This window comes from Macaca thibetana, chromosome 3 (assembly GCF_024542745.1).
Source record: "Macaca thibetana thibetana isolate TM-01 chromosome 3, ASM2454274v1, whole genome shotgun sequence".
Taxonomy (NCBI): domain Eukaryota; kingdom Metazoa; phylum Chordata; class Mammalia; order Primates; family Cercopithecidae; genus Macaca; species Macaca thibetana.
In genome coordinates, this window is record NC_065580.1 from 25,543,416 (window position 1) to 25,565,784 (window position 22,369).

The window sequence follows — 22,369 nt, forward strand, 5'->3', positions numbered from 1 at the left end:
ATATATATATATTCGCTTATATATGCCAAAAAAATTCTAGAATGACATATAAGGAACTAATGATATAACTTAACCCATGGGAAAGATAACAGGGTATCTATTGGACAGGAGTTTTAAGGAGATGTTTAACATATACACTTTTATACTTTTAAATTCTGAAGCATGGGAATGTATTGCCTATTTAAATTTACTTTTGTTGTTGTTGTTGTTGTTGTTGTTGTTGTTTTTTTGAGATGGAGTGTTGGTCTGTCGCCCAGGCTGGAGTGCAATGGCACAATCTTGGCTCACTGCAACCTCCGCCTCCTGGGTTCACGCCATTCTCCTGCCTCAGCCTCCCGAGTAGCTGGGACTATAGGCGCTCACCACTACGCCCGGCTAATTTTTTTTTTTTTTGTATTCTTTAGTAGAGATGGGGTTTCACTGTGTTAGCCAGGATGGTCTCGATCTCCTGACCTCATGATCCGCCCGCCTCGGCCTCCCAAAGTGCTGGGATTACAGGCATGAGCCACCGTGCCCGGCCTAAATTTACTTTTAAGAATAATAAAGGTGGTTTTCTTAAGCCAGCATAGTATATCGAAAGGTTAAAAAAGAGAAGAAAAACCAAGTGACTGTTCTTATATCAGACATTTAAAACATTTCCATTTTTCTTGACATTCTGTATGATTGTGTATATGTGTCCAGGTTCATTGTTTGAGGTATTGTGAACTTTTAGTCTAATGTTATATCCACGGGAACATAATCTTCTGATACAACAACTTCATCTACACCTAACCATAGTATCCTTTAAACACAGTTTATTGAAAGCATTTACCAGTGTTAGTCATTTTTTGTTTTTTTTCCACAAATATTTATTATCTATTATACAAAAGGTACTGTTTTAGACATTAAGGAAAAAACAAACAACAAAGCAAGAATAGTCTCTTCTATTGTAGTGGATAGTAGACCAACTAACCAAGTTCTAATATGTACCTTCCTGTCTACGCATGAATCCGTGATGTTTCTTAGTCAAAAAAAAAAAACCAACCAGACTCAGAGGATTTGTTAACAATGTCTTAAAAACTTACCTACTAAATTGAGGATTTGAGTTTTATTAATTCTAATCCTACTCTAGTCTGCACTTAAGTGCTCACTGTATGCTAAACCATGTTCTTTTTTTCTTTTTTGAGAGGGAGTCTAGCTCTGTTGCCCAGGCTGGAGTGCAGTGGCGCAATCTCGGTTCACTGCAAGCTCTGCCTCCTGGGTTCAAGCGATTCTCCTGCCTCAGCCTCCCAAGTAGCTGGGATTACAAGCGCCCGCCACCACGTCCAGGTAATTTTTTGTATTTTTAGTAGAGACAGGGTTTTAACATGTTGGTCAGGCTGGTCTCAACTCCTGACCTCATGATACGCCCACCTCAGCCTTCGAAAGTGCTGGAATTACAAGTGTAAGCCACTGTGTCCAGCAAGCTACACCATGTTCTATGTGTACCCTTGCACATCATGCTCACAACAATCCTATGAGATAGGTACTATGATTATTTCCACTACACAAATGAGAAATAGCTCTAAAGCCCATGAAATAATCTCTCTACACTGCCTCCTGTATGACTCTAATTACTGGCTTCTGACTTAAAGGGATTATAGATAAAGTACAGATGAGTTTAAGGTTTCATCCTGGGCTCTATCATTCCCAACTCCAAAAATAATTCCTGGCATTAAAAAGCTATAAATTTGAAGTTCATGAAAGTATAGCTCAATTAAAATGAGCCCAAAAAGATGGAACCTATATTTTCATTTAGGCCAATGCACTTAGTTACATACCTTTACAAATGATCTCAAACTCATGTTCCTTATTTTAAAGATTTAACCACAAATATATAACCCCCACTAAAGTGCAACTATTTTGACACTAACATTATTGCCTTGTATCTTGCATACATTTTGAACTCCCAGGGAATGTGATGCCTTCTGCTGCAGTTATTTGTAAATGATCGTCAACATACTCCTCAGATCCATCCAGCTGCGGGTATCGAGAAGTTCTCAAAGCGTTGTCCTGAACCACCAGTAGGATCACCTGGGAAGGAACACATTCGACATGCCAATTCAAACTGCCCCACCCCAGACTCAGTTTTCCAGATTTAGTCAAAACAAAACCGAAAACAAAAACAAAAACCCAGAAGATTCAAATTTGAGATAAACAATGAATTTAGCACAGTTAAATTAAAATTTCAGATAAACAGTGAATTATTTTAGTATAAGTATGTTCCAAATATTTCATGGGACATATTTAAAAGACTGGTTACCATATATCTGAAATTCAAACTTAATTAGGCATCTTGTATTTTATCTGGCAACTCTACCCTAAGGCTACTGAATCAAGAAAACTCGGAAGGCCATTTCCAGTAATCTGTATTTTAATGAGTACTCAAGGCGATCTCCAAACAACTCTGGGGCCTAAGGTAAAAACCCATTCCTTTGAGTAGGTAGTATCTGTAATTGCCAACATATTTACTGAACACTCACTATGTCAAGGCAGTATTTTACGTGTTATTTATGGATTTTCTTTTTAATCATCATCAACAACCCCATGAGGTGACTATAATTATTGACTACTGTCATTTCACCGATGAGAAAACTAAGAGTAGAGGAGGTTAAGCTCAGGATTTAGCATGCTTCGGAGAGCAAACTAAGTCTATGGTCTTCCCTACCAAGCCTGCCAGGCATTTCCAATCCTTGGGAATTAGTTTCTCCCTTGGCTCCTAATTAGGTTACAGTTCCCCTGAACCTCAATCCATTTTGCCATGGTTCTGAAAATGGAAGAAGTATTTACGAAGGCCACTAATTGGGATTCTAATTCTAACTAAAACCAAACATCCCAACACCACTATTCATCAAATTCGATTTCTATCACAATTCCACTCTCACCATGTTAGACCCCGAGGTCGTCTATACTTGGCTGGGTTAGGTTTGAGTTCCTGGAATCCCTGGAACACTGTGATTCAGACTACTGGCCCTGGCCTTAGCAACCTTAGTTCACAGGCCTCAAGGTTCAGTTCCAGGACAATTTGCAGCAAACTCTAAGGTTAGAAAATATTTCCACTCATTAAGAGTAGAATTAAGATGTCTCCTTTTTGTCTCTCACATTACATATCAAAAGCTCACACATTACAAATCTTAAAAAATATTAAGTGAACAGTGAAAAATCTTGTCTGCCTTGTATTGGTCATCAAAATTCAGCATTTGACTGGGCCTTACCTTCAAAATTGATCACTAAAAGAGGTTAGTTGGGTTTAAGGTATGGTGTAGTTGGTTTGGTAAAGGTATTTCATAAAGACTAAAACATCTTATATTCTATCTTTTAATTTCCAATTTAAAATAAGTGGAGAAGGAGAACAAAAAAAAAAAAAAAAGGAGCTTGAATTTGACCTGTGATATGGTTTGGATCTGTGTCCCCGTCCAAATCTCAGGTAGAATTTTACTCCCCAATATTAGAGGTGGAGCCTGGTAGGAGGTGACTGGATCATAGGGGTAGATTTCTCCTGTGCTGCTGTTCTCATGACAGTGAGTGAGTTCTCATGAGATGTGGTTGTTTAAAAGTGTGTGGCACCTTCCCCTTCTCTCTCTTGTTCCTACCATGGCCATGTAAGATAGGCCTGCTTCCCTTTCGCCTTCTGCCATGATTGTAGGTTTCCTGAGGACTTCCAGAAACAGAAGCTGCTATGCTTCCCATACAGCCTGCAGAACCGTGAGCCAATTAAATCTCTTTTTCTTTATAAATCACACAGTCTCAGGTATTACTTTATAACAGTGCGAGAATGGACTAATACAACCTACTACTGAGTAGGTAAAATAAAAGAATTTCTATGAAGTAAGTGATCTTTCCATAAAACTCAATTTGAATCATATTCATATGTCAACAAGAATAAAACATTCTCAGCACCTTCATTTATCTTTAAAGACTTCCATTCTGCAGAATTATGCCCAAAAGAGTAACTCAGCAGGAAAATTCAAATGGACAAAGTGACCAGTGTCAAAAGTCAGTGGTCTCAATGTGTAATATAATTCCTGGCAATTCTGTAGAAACAAATTTCTATCTTTACACAATTTGTAATTCACGTAAAAGTATAAGCAAGTATATTTGAATTGTTACATTTTAAAGCCCTATTTTGAAAGGTCTTCATTTAATCTAAGACATATCTCAATTTTCCCTACTAACTTATGCTGCCTAGTTTTACCAAATCCACTTCAATGAAAACAGAAAAGACAATGTATCAGACACCTCCTACTCAAGCTACACATAACTAGGCTACAGCTGGTGTAGATTAAATTCAACTCTTAACAGGTGCTTAGAGGAAAAGGCTTTAACAGATAAGCATCCTTGTCTTTAGGATCTTAAAAATAACTAAGTCATCTTACTTTTTTGACACAAGCAAATGCATGTGACCCAGGCAACAGTAGGGAAGAGGAAATAAAGTGACATGTAAGATGGAGGAGAAACGAGCAAAACTAGAAACCTCACAGCCAACAGCAGCTGCAGGGCAATTAAACTCAATGCTTTACAGATGTTCTTGAGCAAAAGCTCATTTGCCCAATTTTGACTGACTTTTTTAACACATACATTTCTTGAGACATTCTTTAAAATTCCATTTTTTGGGGGGATACTTTAATAATTAAAAAAACCTAACTTTCCTTCTTTCCAACACTTCAGTCTCTTTCAATTTCATATGCCATTAAAATGGCCATTAAAAAATGACCACTAATGCCAGAGTGTGACAACCCACTAGTACAAATCAAACAAATGAAATATAAAACAGTTTACAACAGAACACTCAGCCTCCCAAATGCTGACCACAAATAGTGCTCCTGGGCCTGAAATACCCATTTTAAATAAAAAATGTCACTGAAATGCCCAAAATGATTTCATCCTCCTTTCAAGACTTCATGCATCACCAGTCATCCCAGCAGACCAGTGCATTCCTAATGAGTCTTTCTATTATTAAAATTAATTAGGAAAGTATTCAGTTTGGCCACAGGAGGGCTAGCAATACCAAAATGTGATGACTCAGGGACTAAAAATTAAAAGCTCTTATTAAGAGGCATGAGGATTACTAAAGACACATTAAGATCCTTTTACTTTAGATTTTATAAGTAACAAGGTCCCAGTGTGATACACGAACCCAATAACGTATTCGTTGTATCGTTAGAAACTACAATGACTCAATGCCCTCAATCTTTCTTTCAATTTGTTGCCTTAGAACAAAACAAGAATATTTCAGCTGTGCTTATCTGAAACTAATTGCAATTTTCCAGCTCTTCACACACTTGTGAAAACAGCTCTAGTTAAAATAAAGCTAATATTTTTCCTAGGTAAGAAAGAACTGTATTTGTCAGGAGAATGGCATAACTGCTGAAGCAATGAGACCTAATAAAAATGACAAGTCTGGAAGTGTCAGGTGAATGGGATTGAGAGAACCACATTAACCAGAAGCACAAGGCGGCAAGGTCAGGCAAGCCGGAAAACCGAGCATTGCAGAAACCAGGAACCAGAGCAACACCACGAGAACCTAATCCAGAGGTCAGGCTAGGGACCTGTAAGAATGCTCATACTGCCTTCATATCATAGGAGCAGAAACCAACCCTTGGGCTTGGACAGTCTAGAGCAGCACACAGTGGACTAAAAGCAAATGCACCCTTCACAGAAGTTCAACTATTTCTTCATGGTAAAAGCGAATATATAAGCAGAAATGCAACAAGTTCTTCACTTAACATCGTCTGTAAGTTCTTAGAAACTTCAACGTTAAACAAAATGATGTACCACAAAACCAATTTCCCCACTGGCTAACTGACGTAAACAAGAGTTGAGTTGTTATGGCATATTTCTGGTTGCGAAAACATCACCAAACCTCTAAATGAAGACAAAAACACTAATATTAAATACTGAAATAAATGTGAGCTATGCATACATTTGAGATAAATGACAACAAGTAAGATATTTACCCGCTTAATCCAGTTCAGGCGGCGGGTAGCAGGAGCCTATCTCAGCAGTTCAGGGTGCAAAGCGGGCACTAGCCCTGAACAGGACACCATTCCATCTCGGGGCACGCGCACCCACATTCAGACTGGGATAATTTAGACATGACAATTCAAAGAACATGCACAGCTTTGGCATGTGGGAGGAAACTGGAGTATCAGGAGAAAACCCACAGACAGGGGGAGAATGTGCTAACTTCACACAGACAGTGGGGCCCTCCAAGAATCAATTCCGTTTTCTTATCAACGTTACAGCAAAGCGATGTTATTCGAGAACCTGCTGTGGAATCAGCATTCCAGCTCAGTGAGGAATGCCCAAGGCAATTCAGTCTTAGGCAATCAAGAAATGGCATTTTAAAATGATGGAAAACACACTATAAATGATTTTTTGGGTTTTGAGGACCCTTTTCTGCACTGTATAAGTGCCAGGCAAACAGTGGTAATGGCTTCCTAGAAATCACTGAGGGAAATAAATGAATAAATTAAGAAGCTTAGAGAAACACTGATTTAAGAAGATGTGGAAGAACTTATTTATCCACTGTCTAAAAAATTGGCTTGTACAATTTAAGATCAAGAGTAATTTTGGCCTTATTTGCAAAGGCAGATGGTGTTGACTGGCTACCCAAAGGCCATTCCAATCCCACTTCCCACAATAGAGATTAAAAAGCCATGTGCTTGCTTCTCAACCTTACCTGCATGGAGAAGAGTTCATGTGACCAGGCAGAAACAGAGGTACCCTAAAACAGCTTTCGTTTTACTGATAACAAGGGAACAAACTAACATCAAACATTCTGTCACCCTCTTGCCTCAAACATAATAACTGTGCTGGTAGCAGTCATCTTGTGGCTACCAGAGAAAGGCCAAAAGAACTGTACAGAATCGTCTTTGACTTTACTGAGTCACTAAACCAGTATCTTCAAACCTCTTTGATTATGAATAATAAAATCATACTCTTAGCAGGTTTCTTTTTACTTAAATGGGAAAGCATTCCTGATACAAATGCCAATTTATTGTATCCTAAACATTTAACCTCTGTGGAAGATACAGCACCATGATATGCCTAAATGTATATACAGTTATCCCTAAATGGCAAGATTATAAGAAAACTTTTTCTTCTTTTACTCATCTTTGCTTTCTAAATTATCATTATTCAATGAAGTCTTATTTGATTAAGCAGAGATTAGTAATGGGCATTCATTTGACAGTAATATAGCCACACCCACCCACTTTACCGTAAAAGAAAGATTTTTTTAAATGGAAAAGCATACCATGATTCTGGAAAAAAAACCTTGGCCCAGCACAGTGGCTCACTCCTGTAATCCCATCACTCTGGGAGGCAAGGCGGGAGAATCTCTTGAGGCGAGGAGTTCCAGACCAGTAGAGACAATATGATGAAACCCCATCTCTACTAAAACTATAAAAATTAGCTAGGCATGGTGGCACACACCTGTAACCCCAGCTACTCAAGTGGCTGAAGCATGAGAATCACTTGAACCCAGGGGGTGGAGGTTGCAGTGAGCCGAGGTTGTGCCACTGCACTCCAGCCTGGGCAACAGACAGAGACTCTGTCTAAAAACAAAAACAAAAAAATCTCAAAATAAGAAGGCAAATTTCCACTCAGAAAGCTATAAATTCAATATATTCCCATCAAAAAACATGGGATATGTACTGGAACTTGACATACTGATTCTAAATTTCATTGGGAAGAATAAATACCAGCCAATAATATTCTGAAAAGTTAAAAAAAATGAGAAAGTACTTGTCCTACAGTTTTATAAGCCAAACAAAACTACAGTAATTGACACAGCACTGAACTGAAAGAGGCATGGATAAACAGATATAACTTCTAGAGAGTCCAGAACGAGACCTATGTACCTAAGCTGCCTAATTTTTCTAAGGAAGAATTAGCCTTTCATCCCCATGGTTATGGTCAGGGCTGGCTATGTTTTTAATGACTTCATTTCCAGAACACAGTGAAGGGCCGCTGACCCAAATCTGAGATTTTTCAACTGGTAACCAAAAAAGTAGTTTCTGAGTAGATGAAACACTCAGGAAGCACTCAGAAAAAGTGTACAGTGAGAAAGAAGAATGAAGCCAATATATGAAAAAGAGAAGAAATGAGAAATGAAGACAAAGGAAAAAAGAAAGAGAATGAAACCTGACGGGATTTGAGTTCCTGTACATAGCTGTTGCCAAGGCACAGCCACCCGCTCTGTGGTCACGAGGAAAAGCCTGCTCTCCTTAAAAATTACCCAACTTTGTTTATGCTCATTAAGCTGAGTCCTTTACACCCGAAATCAAGAAATTCTAATTACGCATTTGGAAATGGGAAACACAGTGTATTTCAAATCACTGGGAATGGGCAGAACTGACCAACAAAAGATTCTGAGACCCTTTTTTTTTTAACATCAGGAAAAATTAAATCAATATCTTACAAAGAAATAAATTCTATATGGATTAAAGGCCTGGATGTAACACAGAAAAATTAAACAATCAAGTCTAGAAAAAAAAAAAAGTGTGTGTTTTCAATATTAGTGTAGAGAAAGCTTAACTAAAGAAAATTTAAAAACCAAGAAGCTATAAAGAAAAAAGAATTCATGACACAAACATTATACATTTGCATAATAATAGATACTATAAAAGTTTAAAATATAAGCAACAAACTAGGAGAAAACAATTTGCCACACTTGGAAAAGGATACCCAAAATATATGCAAATATATACAAATCAATAAGAAGTATGGAAATACGGTAAAGGGATAAGAACAGGTCATTTGGAAAGACAAACAAACACCAAATGTACACCAAAGTGGAAGTTCACAGTTTGCAGTATTTGGTTTAACTGCTTAAAATCATAAACCTGAGAGGCATTTTACGTAGACCCTGTATATTATCAAGAATTTCTCCTCCTATGCCTTTTATTCGTAAAATAGAAAGGCTACTATGGTTGATCATATGATTGATGACCCTGGAGGATAGGTGGGCACAGGGTTTCCTCCTTCTGCCCCTCGGGCTTCTCTTGAAGGCAGTCATCAGTAGCATTTCTCTTCTGAGCAAATGAGTGTATTAAATGATTTGAAATGTTAACGGTGGTATCTTAGATGATCAGGGTTCCATGGAACACAGTTTATATCTATCTCACATCCTTTCAGTGAGCAAAGTCACAGCCTATGGGAAAAAACTAACAAAAGAAAAATACAATCTATATTCTTAAAATTTAAAAAAAAAAAGACATTTGAAGAATACGTACATTTGTTTGTAACCAAAATTATTGTTCTACATTAAAAGAGGGAGTAGATTAAACACGTTTCTCATTAAATTAGTCAATGTTTAACACACCCCTCTCCCCAGTGCCTCAGGTACTTCATGAACTTAAACTATTATTTATGCATTGAATTAAAGAAATCTATTATTGTGGTGTTATACATACAGAATGAATATAAAGCAACATATGTAACTCTCTAAATTCCAAGTTATAGCTGAATTCCAAGAAGCCATAATTCTGATACTTTATTAGATTTCCTTCTTATATATCTCACAGGATTTACATTTATAACAGATTACAGGGCAAAAAGTGCTTTTATTTAAAAAAACAAAAAAAGAAAGAAAGAAAGAAAAGAAAAGGAACCAAAACGCCAGCTAGCATTTCCTTTCAGGAAGTATTTCACCATGGGAGTTTTAATAGGTATGTTTCTTTGATCAAGGAATAAAAAAGCAGATGAATTAACAAACATACGACACAGGTCAGAAACCATGCATGAGGGGAAAACACTTATCATACTAATTTCCTGTATTTGCTGTTTGTTTGTGTTTGTTTTTGAGAAGGAGTCTTGCTCTGTTACCCAGGCTGGAGTGCAGTGGCGATCTTGGCTCACTGCAACCTCTGCCTCCCGCGTTCAAATGATTCTCCTGCCTCAGCCTCTCAAGTAGCTGCGATTTCAGGTGCCTGCCACCATGCCTGGCCAATTTTTGTATTTTTAGTGGAGATAGGGTTTCACCATGTTGGCCAGGCTGGTCTAGAACTCCTGACCTCAAGTGATCCATCTGCCTAGGCCTCCCAAAGTGCTGGGATTACAGGCATGAGTCACCACAACCCACCATTTGTGCTGTTTTAAGTACAACAGAAAATAAAATGTTGGATTTGCGCATTTAGGATCAGAAAGACTTTTACTATTCCGAATGCCATAAAAATCACATATGTTTTATTCACCACACATCTGTGATTCCAGCATCCTGACAAGACCTAACACTATGAATCTATTGACTCTATTTATTCAAAATAAAACAATTTTAAGTTCATGAGAAATTGAACGTTTTGATTTCAAAATCAAAGCACTAACCTTGGGCCCGTGAAATCCCCAGGCCATTAACAGAATGCATATGGCATATACCATTTAACTGACAGAGAATCAATATGCAACTTAACAAATATTAGGTGTCAATTATATGCCAAATAATTACAAAATAAAAGTGAAATATAGAGAATAGTGAATGAAAAAAAAATGCAAGACTTTTGTGTTTGGTTTATTTGAAGGGAAACGTGGGAAAGGAAGGGGCTTTGGGGGAGGGAGGAGAAACCAGGTGGTATTTAAGAGTTTAATGACTACAACATTCTGGATAAGTCAGGTGGAACAAAAGCTCTAACAGCTAGTTAAAGAAAAGGGTACCTGTCTCCTTGGTCCAACATTCCAGTTAAGTACTTTAGGTTAACTGCTCTTTTCTGAAGAGCTCAGTGAACACAATGACTCTGAGGTGAGAGGCACTTAGAATTTCTAAAGGAGGTCCATCCTCTATCTGTCTAATAATATTTTCTTTCTTTGACTTATCCTTTCATATCCACTCACTCATTCACTCACTGTAACAAAAGGACGCGACGCGGAAAGGATTCAAGAACGCCCCTGGCACTGACCCGTCCTTGGATATCAGGAAGGTCTCCTTGCTAGCAGGGCTCCAGCTCTTTTCACACCTACATCAAAGTACACATTCCCTGAAGATCAAGTCCTTAATCCTGATACTGAACCCTCCCACTCCTTCAGCAAGTCATCCATCATTTCCAACAACACCCACAGAAAAATATTCCATTAGTGCCTTATCTCCCTCATGTCCAGCCCCATAATTCTTCCCAAAGTGGTTAATTCCTATCATAACACTTCCTGTGTAGGTCTCTAGCAACTAAGCAGAAATGCTTATCATACACACTGAAACTAGATCCCATCCTCACCGTGGAACACCATTTTTGTTTCTTCAAAAATCTGACATGGTATATTTTATGAAAGTCGGTGCTTTACTGTTTCTTTTTGGACAGTGTGGGAATTACGAATTTGGCAGGGACGTAGGATTTGAAGATGGATAAGAAACAATAAGGAACTGAACACTAAAATAAGCTAATCTTAATAAAATGAGATGAAAAAAGGTAGGGCAAAAAATCTCCTTTCAAAAGAAGAAGAATTAACTCTAGATATGTATGGAAATTCCATTTAGGATAAGAATCAGCGACAGGAAACAGCCAGAAGGGACTATTTGTACTGAAATACAAGCCATTAACTTGAGCCAAGCTAACAGCAAATGACTGCAGCGGCAACTGCTGGCTACAGATAATTAGTTTAGAACCTATTTAAACATGAATATTTTATCATGCAGCCCAAAACTCGTTATGGAGAAGAATTAAAGAGCCAGGACGTCTGAAGGCTCTGGAGAGGTGATCTGTCAGGTCCCAATAAACAGCCTTCTAGGAGAGAACAGGTTTAGTGATTCAGCAAGACTAGATTTCATTAAAGTTACAACAATCCATGAAGAACATAGCTGGTGACAAGTTAAAGACTGTAGGTACCAAGTTGCACTGCAACAACTTAACTACAGGCAACAAATACAGGTAAAACGAAGTTTATGAAAAATCACGTCAAGTGGTTATAATTTTCTAAGTGATGCAAACATCCTATTTCTATCAGAAACAACCTAATATATCTGGCCAACCCTCTCACAAAAGCAGAACGGCCTTACATATACAAGGTACAGAAATTCAAAGTGTTGAAAATTCAAAATTGTATTTGGCATGCTACGTAGGAGTGTGCCGAACTGGAATTTTTATTTTAAAAATACTTGTCTATCAAGCATATGTTATAATAGCTAACAATCCTATGGGCATTATCTTATTTAACTCTCAGAATTACCCCAGAATGAGGTGAGTACCACTACTGCCATTATTTCGTAGATGCCAAAATAGCAAAAAGATGCTAATGTAAATATTTCTAAAATCATACAGCTGGAGTAGCAAAGCCAACATTTCAACCCATGCAATTTGATTATAAAGTCTGTGATCTTTCTGTCTGTGTGTCTTTCAAATAGTCTCTAGAGCTTCTGAATATAAACCTAGGTTCTTAGAGGAATAACTTAAATGACTTTCAATTTTATTAAAGAAATAAAAACAGGAACATATACATATTACTCAAAAACTTACTATTATAAAGAAAAAATATAGCTAACAAGAATAAAGTTCTAGGTAATCTTTGAAGTTGAAACATAAAATGTCTTACCTGTGAAAATAGTTAACACACGCTCACATATTACCATCTTCTTAACCATTACATGCTCAGTGACCAGCCAATAAAAAAAAAAAGGTATATTACTAGTTTTTCAATCTATTTAGATGCCTTGGTCTATACAAAGAAGAGTCAAGTCTAGCACAGTCCTTTAGGCTGAGGGGGACTCAATATAGTTCATTGCTATTTAGATAAATAACTTGCCCAGGCCACTCCCTGTTACAGGAATTAATCCACACCTCAGGAGGAATTACAGGCTAGATTCAATTTTTCCAATCATTTCTAATCCAGTGCTTTCCCCGATATTTTCTATCCATAGAAATCATGACATACTGCTATACCTAAGGGAAACTACAAGATGAGGCATCTTACAATCATCAATCCATCTTTTAATTCCACATTTACTACATGTAATGTGCAAGGCATAGGATTACAGAAAATTAATAAATCATGATCCCTTGCCCATAAGGATGTCACAGTCTAGTTGGAGAGATAAACATATAAATGCAAAATCATAATACAATGTGCCGATTGTTACATATAAGGAGCTACTGGGATAGGAAAGGGCAGATAAACTCTAAAAGGTCAGGTGGGGCTCCATGGATGAAAAGTGACCTGCAGGAGGCTATAAGACGTGTGAAGCAGCAGGCCTAGGAAAGGACGGGTTTCAAATAATGAGGAGGACATGACAATGGCCACAAAACCTAAAACTCAAAGGGGTCCTGTGATTGGCATTCTGATTCATGGTGATTTTGTCAAAGAAAAGGCATCAATTTAGTAGCATTTTGAAACACAGATCAGGCAGATAGGTACAGACACTGCCCCAGCGCTAGATGAAGGTTGGCGAGCAGAGCAATAAACAACTCTTCCAGACCTCAATTTATTTTTAAATTGAGAAAATGTATAACAACAATTCTATTTTTCGTATAAAGAACTTAGGAACTTAGAATTTAAACATATACGGCTGTTCTGTTGACATTTACAAGATTTTTGATACTCATATAATATTAAGAATGATTTCTAGAGAATAGTATTAAATTACTGAGAGATAAAATAAAACATTTCACCAATCTATAGTAGTACAGTCTATGAAGATTTTAATAGTCTCAGGAATAGGCCTGGGCTGTAAAGTTACTATTTTCCTAAAGATCCACCTGAGATAAAGCACGACTTAAGAAAAGCTAATATAAAAGAGTCTACATAACAGATAAACTGTGAGGTTTTTCAACGTAAAAACTGGTTCTTTGCTTTCTAGATAGCTCACCTCTTCATTCCTCTAAGCAGCTATTTCCTATGGAATTTACGTTACAAAATGTATTAAAAATTTATTATCTATATTACATAAAATAAGAATGCTTATAGATCTACATAAACTCCCCTTATCAGTAAAGTACAAATGTAAGCACCAAAGAATAGACATGGGTGGAGGCGGGAGAAACTGGTAACATGCTACAGGAGCGATAAAAACCTACCACAATTTTAAATTCTCCAACAGCAAAATAAAACCTAGGATCACCTCTCACTTTGTTGGGAACAACAGAAAGTCTAATTCGTTAATACTTTCTCTCCCCTGGCTGCCATCCCCATTCCTACCATTATCTATCCCATTTTTATAAAAGAAACATTGGGCCTGGCAAAGGAGGAAAAAAATTAAGGGACAAAGTCATATCTGAGATGAGTCTTGAGAGACAAATAAGATTTTGTTGAGTAGAAACATTATGAGGTTAGAAAGGAGAAAGGATTTTAGGTAGAAATAACAGCACGTGCACAGGCATGTAGGTGGCAAGTATAAAGAGCTCGGGATAGCAAGCAGTTCAGAGGATGAAATGGGAGGAAGGAGTATAAAGAGAAGATAAGGGCTAGAAGAGTAGACAGGTGGCACAGCAAAAAGTCTTGAAAAGGAAAGTAACATATTTAGAACATTATTTCAGGACTACTCAACACATCCTATTAAAGCAAGAGACAGGGAACTGATTTAGCAGAAGATAGGTACAATACAAGTGTGAGATAGCAAAAGGCCTGAATTAGCTGGGGCAGTCAGAATAAACAAAGATGTAAATTACAGACACACTGTGATTAGTAATACCCTTTATATGTATATCACACTTTATAAAACACTTCATATCCATTATCTTATTTGATTCTCATAATCATCCTATAAAGTGGGATATATAATACTAACCCTAGCTTATCAATAAAGAATCAATCAGTGCCTGAGATGTTGTAAGTTGCCCACTGTCACACACCCACTAGTAAATGGCAAGGATAGTACTGGAGCTCACTACATGTTAACCCAGTCAATGATCCTTCAATTACACCAAAAGCAAATGGATCAGCCTTTACAAAAGTAAGTTCTCCTCCTTCCTTTATTAATTCACCAAACTCATTTTATTCAAATATTTAATAAAACTTTAAGAGGAGGCCAAAAACAACAGTAAATATACACATTAATGGGTAAAATACACCTTAACGACAGACATTTAAGTGTGAAAAAATAACAAAAAATGATTTGTTATTATCAGGAAAATATGGTGTTTTGTACTTTGCACCAGATACTGTGCCAGATGCCATGAATACAGTGGCAGATACTTCCATGTAGCCTGACTGTACTGATTATACATGTATGATCATTTCTGTCACTAGTTAAGGACACCGTCCCTCCTCATTACCCCGATTCTAAGTCACCACTGAGTTTCAGCAGAGTCTGCAGAAACAGTCCAATTTGCCATATCTCCCTAGAGGTGGCTATGGTTGAAAGGAGGTAATGCCTAATACAGATGGCTTTTGAAGTAATTTCAAATATCAATAATTATGGCTCAATTTCTCTCACATGTTGGGTATTAATAAAACACCTGCAGCTAAAAATCTCCAATGTCTGCTAGACTGTAAACAAGTAGTACCTTTTTGTTTTGATGTGACAGCAGTAACACAAAGACATCTTCAGCGATTTCTACCCTGTCTATTAAAACAGCTGCTTTGAAGAGAGCCTAAAATATTTAAGATGCAATGTAAAACAATGCTAGCTGACACATAAACCAATAACTCTGCCTCAAGCTTAGAGAAGCATTTTTATGAGGTCTGAATACCATGGTTCAATTGAGCCATGTTTTTTTTTCTCTGTTTCTGAAATCAAAGGTTCTTAATGATATAAAACAACTGCAATATCATGCAGTCAGAATGCAACCAGTTTTATTACTTTTTATATTCAATCAAAATGCCAAGTGCCATTCACAATATCATTATTCCTGAACCATGAAAACATATTTATATTCATTACTATTACTTTTAAAAATGTCCAAAATGATCTAACTCCATCTTCTCATGAAGACTCAATAAAATAAAAAAAATTAATTTCCCTCTCCACTCCACAAGTCAGAAATGGATACACTGTTCCCTGCTGTTAATGAGGTGATAGAAACACTACTGCTATATTACTAATGCACTCCTTTAATGAACCATTCTTTTTTTCTTGGTAATCACTGTAACAACAGTAACTCATCCCAAACTTCGGCATTTTAACATAGGCATATTATTTTCATTTCCTTATTTAGTTTGCTTACCTCTTGGACAAATTTAAATGAATGAAAATCGGCTAGATTACAGGTGGTATAAACCCCAAAAGTAGCACCATATGGAGATCCATATGCTTTGGCACTATATCAGCATGTGACAGAATCCTGGAATTTAACTTCAGAGCAACTGACATCCCCCTTTGTATCAACTCTCTGTACTCGTGCTCTAGAATATTCACATTTTAATCTTGGAGCTAACATGTTATACATTTAACTACTGACTATAGTAAAATGCACAGCAGTTACGTTTCTCCTTTCAAAAAACAGAGCAATTTTGAAACAACTAAAATTATCAAAATATTATTTCTCTGTACTCTAGACCAGAAAAATAACATGATGAAACTATCCTTAGAAAGAATAAACCTAGAAATTAAAAAAAATCAAATGACAAAATCGGCAAGTATACAATAGTATGGTTTGTGGCAGCCGTGCAAGTGAAAAGTATGTTCAGTCCAAGAACTTAACATGCAGCAAGGGTCTTTTTTTGATATGTAGCATAGGAATAGGGTGATTAATTACGAATCATGCTTAGCATCACACTATTTCTTATAAAATTATCAGGAGCCATCATTCTGATAGGGTAATATATCAGCCAGGGTTCAACTAGAGGAGGAGAACCAATGGAGATACACGTTAAGAAATATACTGCAGGGTATTGGCTTAGAATAGTGTGGGAGCTATCTGGCCAAGTACGAAATCATCAGGACAGGCTGTCAGGAAGGTGGGGCCTAAGTCCCAGAAATCAGCTGAAGATGCTGTCCACAAATGAAATTTCTTTTTCAGGGAAAGCCACAACTCTTCTTGTAAGAACTTTTTGCTGACTGAATCAGGCCCACCTAGAGTATCTAGTATAATCTCCCATACATGAAGTCAACTGGTTATGGACTTTAATCATATCTACAAAATACCTTTGCAGCAGCACTTAAATTAGTGTTTTGCTGAATAACTGGGGGTGGTAGTCCAGAAATGTTAACATGTCAAAAAGGCCATTACAAGTTCTAATGTGGAAGCTAGGAACATGCCCTCATTTGTGAGGTTAGGAAACTCTGGACAGTATTCTTGCAACTGGATCTTGGTTAAAGTTGAGTGCTTATGCTTATCTTTTATTTTCTGAAATTAATAAAAATCAGTGATAAAGGAAAGTGTAAAAAGCCTTATACTTATAATACTGTTGGTGGTAATAAAACACTATAAGGCCGTTACTTCTGAGCAAAAGCTAGATGTCATTAAATGCTAGATTTGCTCTGAGATACAGATTTTATAGTCTCAAACTTAGAGTTACATTTTTCAAGAAAATCTTTATTATTTAAATTCCTGCAGGAAGAATAACTCTGTTATTGTGAGTAATAGCCATAAATATATAATAAAACAAGTCTAAACAGGGCCTGATTTTTTCTTTTTATTATACTTTAAGTTCTAGGGTACATGTGCACAATGTGCAGATTTGTTACATATGTATACTTGTGCCATGTGGGTGTGCTGCACCCATCAACTCGTCAGCACCCATCAACTCGTCATCTACATCAGGTATAACTCCCAATGCAATCCCTCCCCCTTCCCCACTTCCCATAACAGGCCCCGGTGTGTGCTGTTCCCCTTTCCGAGTCCAAGTGATCTCATTGTTCAGTTCCCACCTATGAGTGAGAATATGCGGTGTTTGGTTTTCTGTTCTTGCGATAGTTTGCTGAGAATGATGGTTTCCAGCTGCATCCATGTCCCTACAAAGGACACAAACTCAATCTTTTTTATGGTTGCATAGTATTCCATGGTATATATGTATCACATTTTCTTAATCCAGTCTGTCATTGATGGACATTTGGGTTGATTCCAAGTCTTTGCTATTGTGAATAGTGTCGCAATGAACATACGTGTGTATGTGTCTTTATAGCAGCATGATTTATAATCCTTTGGGTATATACCCAGTAATGGGATGGCTGGGCCATATGGTACTTCTAGTTCTAGATCCTTGAGGAATCGCCATACTGTTTTCCATAATGGTTGAGCTAGTTTACAATCCCACCAACAGTGTAAAAGTGTTCCTATTTCTCCACATCCTCTCCAGCACCTGTTGTTTCCTGACTTTTTAATGATTGCCATTCTAACTGGTGTGAGATGCTATCTCATTGTGGTTTTGATTTGCATTTCTCTGATGGCCAGTGATGATGAGCATTTTTTCATGTGTCTGTTGGCTGTATGCATGTCTTCTTTTGAGAAATGTCTGTTCATATCCTTTGCCCACTTTTTGATGGGGTTATTTGTTTTTCTTCTTGTAAATGTGTTTTGAGTTCTTTGTAGGTTCTAGATATTAGCCCTTTGTCAGATGAGTAGATTGCAAACATTTTCTCCCATTCTGTAGGTTGCCTGTTCACTCTGATGGTAGTTTCTTCTGCTGTGCAGAAGCTCTTTAGTTTCATTAGATCCCATTTGTCAATTTTGGCTTTTGTTGCCGTTGCTTTTGGTGTTTTAGACATGAAGTCCTTGCCCATACCTATATCCTGAATGGTATTACCTAGGTTTTCCTCTAGGGTTTTTATGGTATTAGGTCTAACATTTAAGTCTCTAATCCATCTTGAATTAATTTTCATATAAGGAGTAAGGAAAGGATCCAGTTTCAGCTTTCTACTTATGGCTAGCCAATTTTCCCAGCACCATTTATTAAATAGGGAATCTTTTCCCCATTTCTTGTTTTTCTCAGGTGTGTCAAAGATCAGATGGCTGTAGATGTGTAGTATTATTTCTGAGGACTCTGTTCTGTTCCGTTGGTCTATATCTCTGTTTTGGTACCAGTACCATGCTGTTTTGGTTACTGTAGCCTTATAGTATAGTTTGAAGTCAGGTAGCATGATGCCTCCAGCTTTGTTCTTTTGACTGAGGATTGTCTTGGCAATGTGGGCTCTTTTTTGGTTCCATATGAACTTAAAAGCAGTTTTTTCCAATTCTGTGAAGAAATTCATTGGTAGCTTGATGGGGATGACACTGAATCTACAAATTACCTTGGGCAGTATGGCCATTTTCATGATACTGATTCTTCCTATCCATGAGCATGGTATGTTCTTCCATTTGTTTGTGTCCTCTTTTATTTCACTGAGCAGTGGTTTGTAGTTCTCCTTGAAGAGGTCCTTTACATCCCTTGTCAGTTGGATTCCTAGGTATTTTATTCTCTTTGAAGCAATTGTGAATGGAAGTTCATTCATGATTTGGCTCTTTGTTTGTCTGTTACTGGTGTATAAGAATGCTTGTGATTTTTGCACATTGATTTTGTATCCTGAGACTTTGCTGAAGTTGCTTATCAGCTTAAGGAGATTTTGGACTGAGATGATGGGGTTTTCTAAATATACAATCATGTCATCTGCAAACAGGGCCTGATATTTACCACAACAGAATACAGTACATTTGGCTATGAAAGAGGTTTAGGCTAGAGTTAGAGATTCTGATTTGAGAATCCCTGCTATGTACTAGGCATTGTGCTTGATTCTGGGATCACATTAGTACACAAAAGAGACATGGTGCCTGCCCTCAGAGGGCTCATTTAGTAAATATAAATGATTTACTACATAACACCTCTCCCTGCCAGTGTAGGGCTGTTTAATACCTAATGAAGGCAACAAGGGCTTTGTAACAAAAAGCATGGCTTCAATTCAAATATAAAAACATACTTTAGAGAAGATTTCATTCATAAGAAATAGTCAATTGAGAAACAAAAATCCACTGGTTTTGTACAACTTATGGTTATGGAAAGTATCAGCCACATAAATTTCAAACTTAAAAATGTGAAAGAACAAAAATGACAAAGAAAAATGTGAATTTCAATAAACAATGTGCCAGATGATACTTTCAAAGTCACATTAGTAGCCAGAAAAGGTTACTAGACTTTTATGTAACGGAAATCTAGGCTTAAAGGCATGCTCCAGATTTCAACATGACATCTGCCAAGATTTCTTGTGCTGTCCTTGGTTAAAACACATGTACCAGCACATGTTTTTTGAAGTATGCTTTGCTTTATTGCATTTTTTACAAATTGAAGGTTTGTAGCAACACTGTACCCAGAACGTTTATAGGTGCCATTTTTCCAACAGCCTGTGTCCACTTTGTGTCTCTATGTCACATTTTGATAATTCTTCCAACATTTCAAACTTTTTCATTATTACTATATCTATCATGGTGATCTTTGATGTTACTACTGTAATTGGGGCACCACGAACCACACTCATACAAGACTGCAAACTTAATCAATGCATGTGTGCGTTCTGACTGCTCCACTCACTGGCCATTCCCTCATCTCTCTCTCACTCCTCCAGCTTCCCAATTCACAGAGATAGATCAATTTCGTAAAATATACAAATTAATAACCCTACAATGGCCTCTAAGTGTTCAAGTGAAAGGAAAAGTCACACGTCTCTCATTTTAAAAGCTAGAGGCTGGGCGTGGTTGCTCACGCCTGTAATCCCAGCACTTTGGGAGGCCAAGGCGGGCAGATCACTTGAGGGCAGGAGTTCGAGACCAGCCTAACGACACAGTGAAACCCATCTCTACTAAAAATACAAAAATGGTGACGCATGCCTGTAATCCCAGCTACTCAGGAGGCTGAGGCATGAGAATCACTTGAACCTGGGAGGTGGAGGTTACAGTGAGCTGAGATCATGCCACTGCACTCCGGCCTGGGTGATAAAGCGAGACTCTGTCTCAAGAAAATGTATTAATTAATTAACTAATGAAAAGCTAGAAATAATTAAGTTTAGTGAGGAAGGCACATGGAAAGCCAAGACAGGCCTCTTGCACCAAACAGCCACGTTGTGAATGCAAAGAAAAGTTCTTGAAGGAAATTACAAGTGCTACTCTAGTGAACCAAGAAAAAAGGATAAGAAAGTGAAACAGCCTCATTTCTTATATGGGGAAAGCTTTAGTGGTCTGGATAGAAGATCAAACTAATCAAAACATTCCCTTAAGCGAACGCCTAATCCAGAACAAGGCTCTACTCTCTTCAGTTCTATGAAGGGTGAGAGAGGTGAGAAAGCTGCAGAAGAAAAGCTTGACGCTAACAGAGACTGGTTCATTAGGTTTAAGGAAAGAAGCCATCTATATAACATAAAAGGGCAAGGTAGGCAGCAAGTGGCTCAAGCCTGTAAAGCCCAGCACTTTGGGATTCAAAACGGGCGGATCACAAGGTCAGGACATTGATGAAGGCCATCCTGGCTTTCATGTGTGATGAAACCCCTCTCTACTAAAAAAGATGCCAAAACTAGCAGGCTAGAGAGGGCGGTCGCCTGTAGTGGCTTCAAAGCTACTCCGGAGGCTGAGGCAGGAGAATGGCGTGAATCCAACTGGCGGAGCTTGCAGTGAGCTGAGACCCGGCCACTGCACCGTCCAGCCTGGGCGACAGATGCGAGATCTACTCGCTTGTTCTCAAAAAAAAAAAAAAAAAAAAAAAAAAAAAAAAAAAAAAAGGAGCAAGGTGAAGCAGCAAGTGCCAATGTAGAAGCTACAGCAAGTTATTCAAAAGATCTAGCAAAGAACATTGATGAAGGCATTACAGTTCGAGCAAAGAAAGTGTGTTCTTGAGATGGAAACTACCTTGAAGATTGGAAAAAGATGCCATCTAGAACTTTTCAGAGCTAGAGAGGAGAAGTCAATGGCTGGCTTCAAAGCTTCAAAGGACAGGCTGATTCTCTTGTTAGAGGCTAATGCAACTGGTGACTTAAAGTTGAAGCTAATGCTCATTTACCGTTCTAAAAATCCTAGGGCCCTCAAGAATTATGCTAAATCTACTCTGCTTGTTCTCTATAAATAGAAGTGGAGCTGAAAGATGGACTAAATTGCTGGAATCTCAGGATAAAATTTGAATGGACAAAGAGTCCTTACAGTCGAGCAAAGAAAGTGGTTTCTTGAGATGGAATCTACTCTGGTGAAGATGCTGTAAACACTAGTGAAATGTCAACACTGTTGACACAAAAACAAGGAGATTGTTTTCATGTCTGCTAGTATAACATCTGTTCTGCAGCCCGTGCATCAAGGAGTCATTTGGATTCTTAAGTCCTATTAAAAAAAAAAAACAAAAAATAAGACTATAGCTGCTATAAATAGTGATTCTTCTGATGGATCTGGGCAAAGTAAATTGAAAACCTTTTGGAAGGATTCACCATGCTAGATGCCATTACAAACATTTCTGGTTCATGGGAAGAGTTCAAAATATCAACATTAACAGGAGTTTGGAAGTTGGTTCCAAACCTCGTCGATGATTCGGAGGGGTTCAA

The 22,369-nt window shown here is 37.6% G+C and overlaps 2 protein-coding genes across 5 annotated transcripts in view; one reads left to right on the top strand and one right to left on the bottom strand.

Annotated features, from left to right (window-relative positions):
• Positions 1-22,369, bottom strand: part of EXOC4 (exocyst complex component 4) — an 816,109-nt gene that overhangs the window by 497,174 nt on the left and 296,566 nt on the right. Inside the window, exon 10 of one of the 4 annotated variants that reach the window (XM_050782437.1) lies at positions 36-2,052. The exons of the other annotated variants lie outside the window; for them this stretch is intronic. Coding sequence (XP_050638394.1) covers positions 1,985-2,052 — 68 coding nt within the window. The 3' untranslated portion in view covers positions 36-1,984. Of the gene's footprint in view, positions 1-35; positions 2,053-22,369 lie in introns of those variants that run through there. 4 annotated transcript variants of the gene reach the window in all.
• CHCHD3 (coiled-coil-helix-coiled-coil-helix domain containing 3) overlaps positions 1-22,369 on the top strand; it is a 1,241,194-nt gene that overhangs the window by 449,875 nt on the left and 768,950 nt on the right. The gene's annotated exons all lie outside the window — the stretch shown is intronic.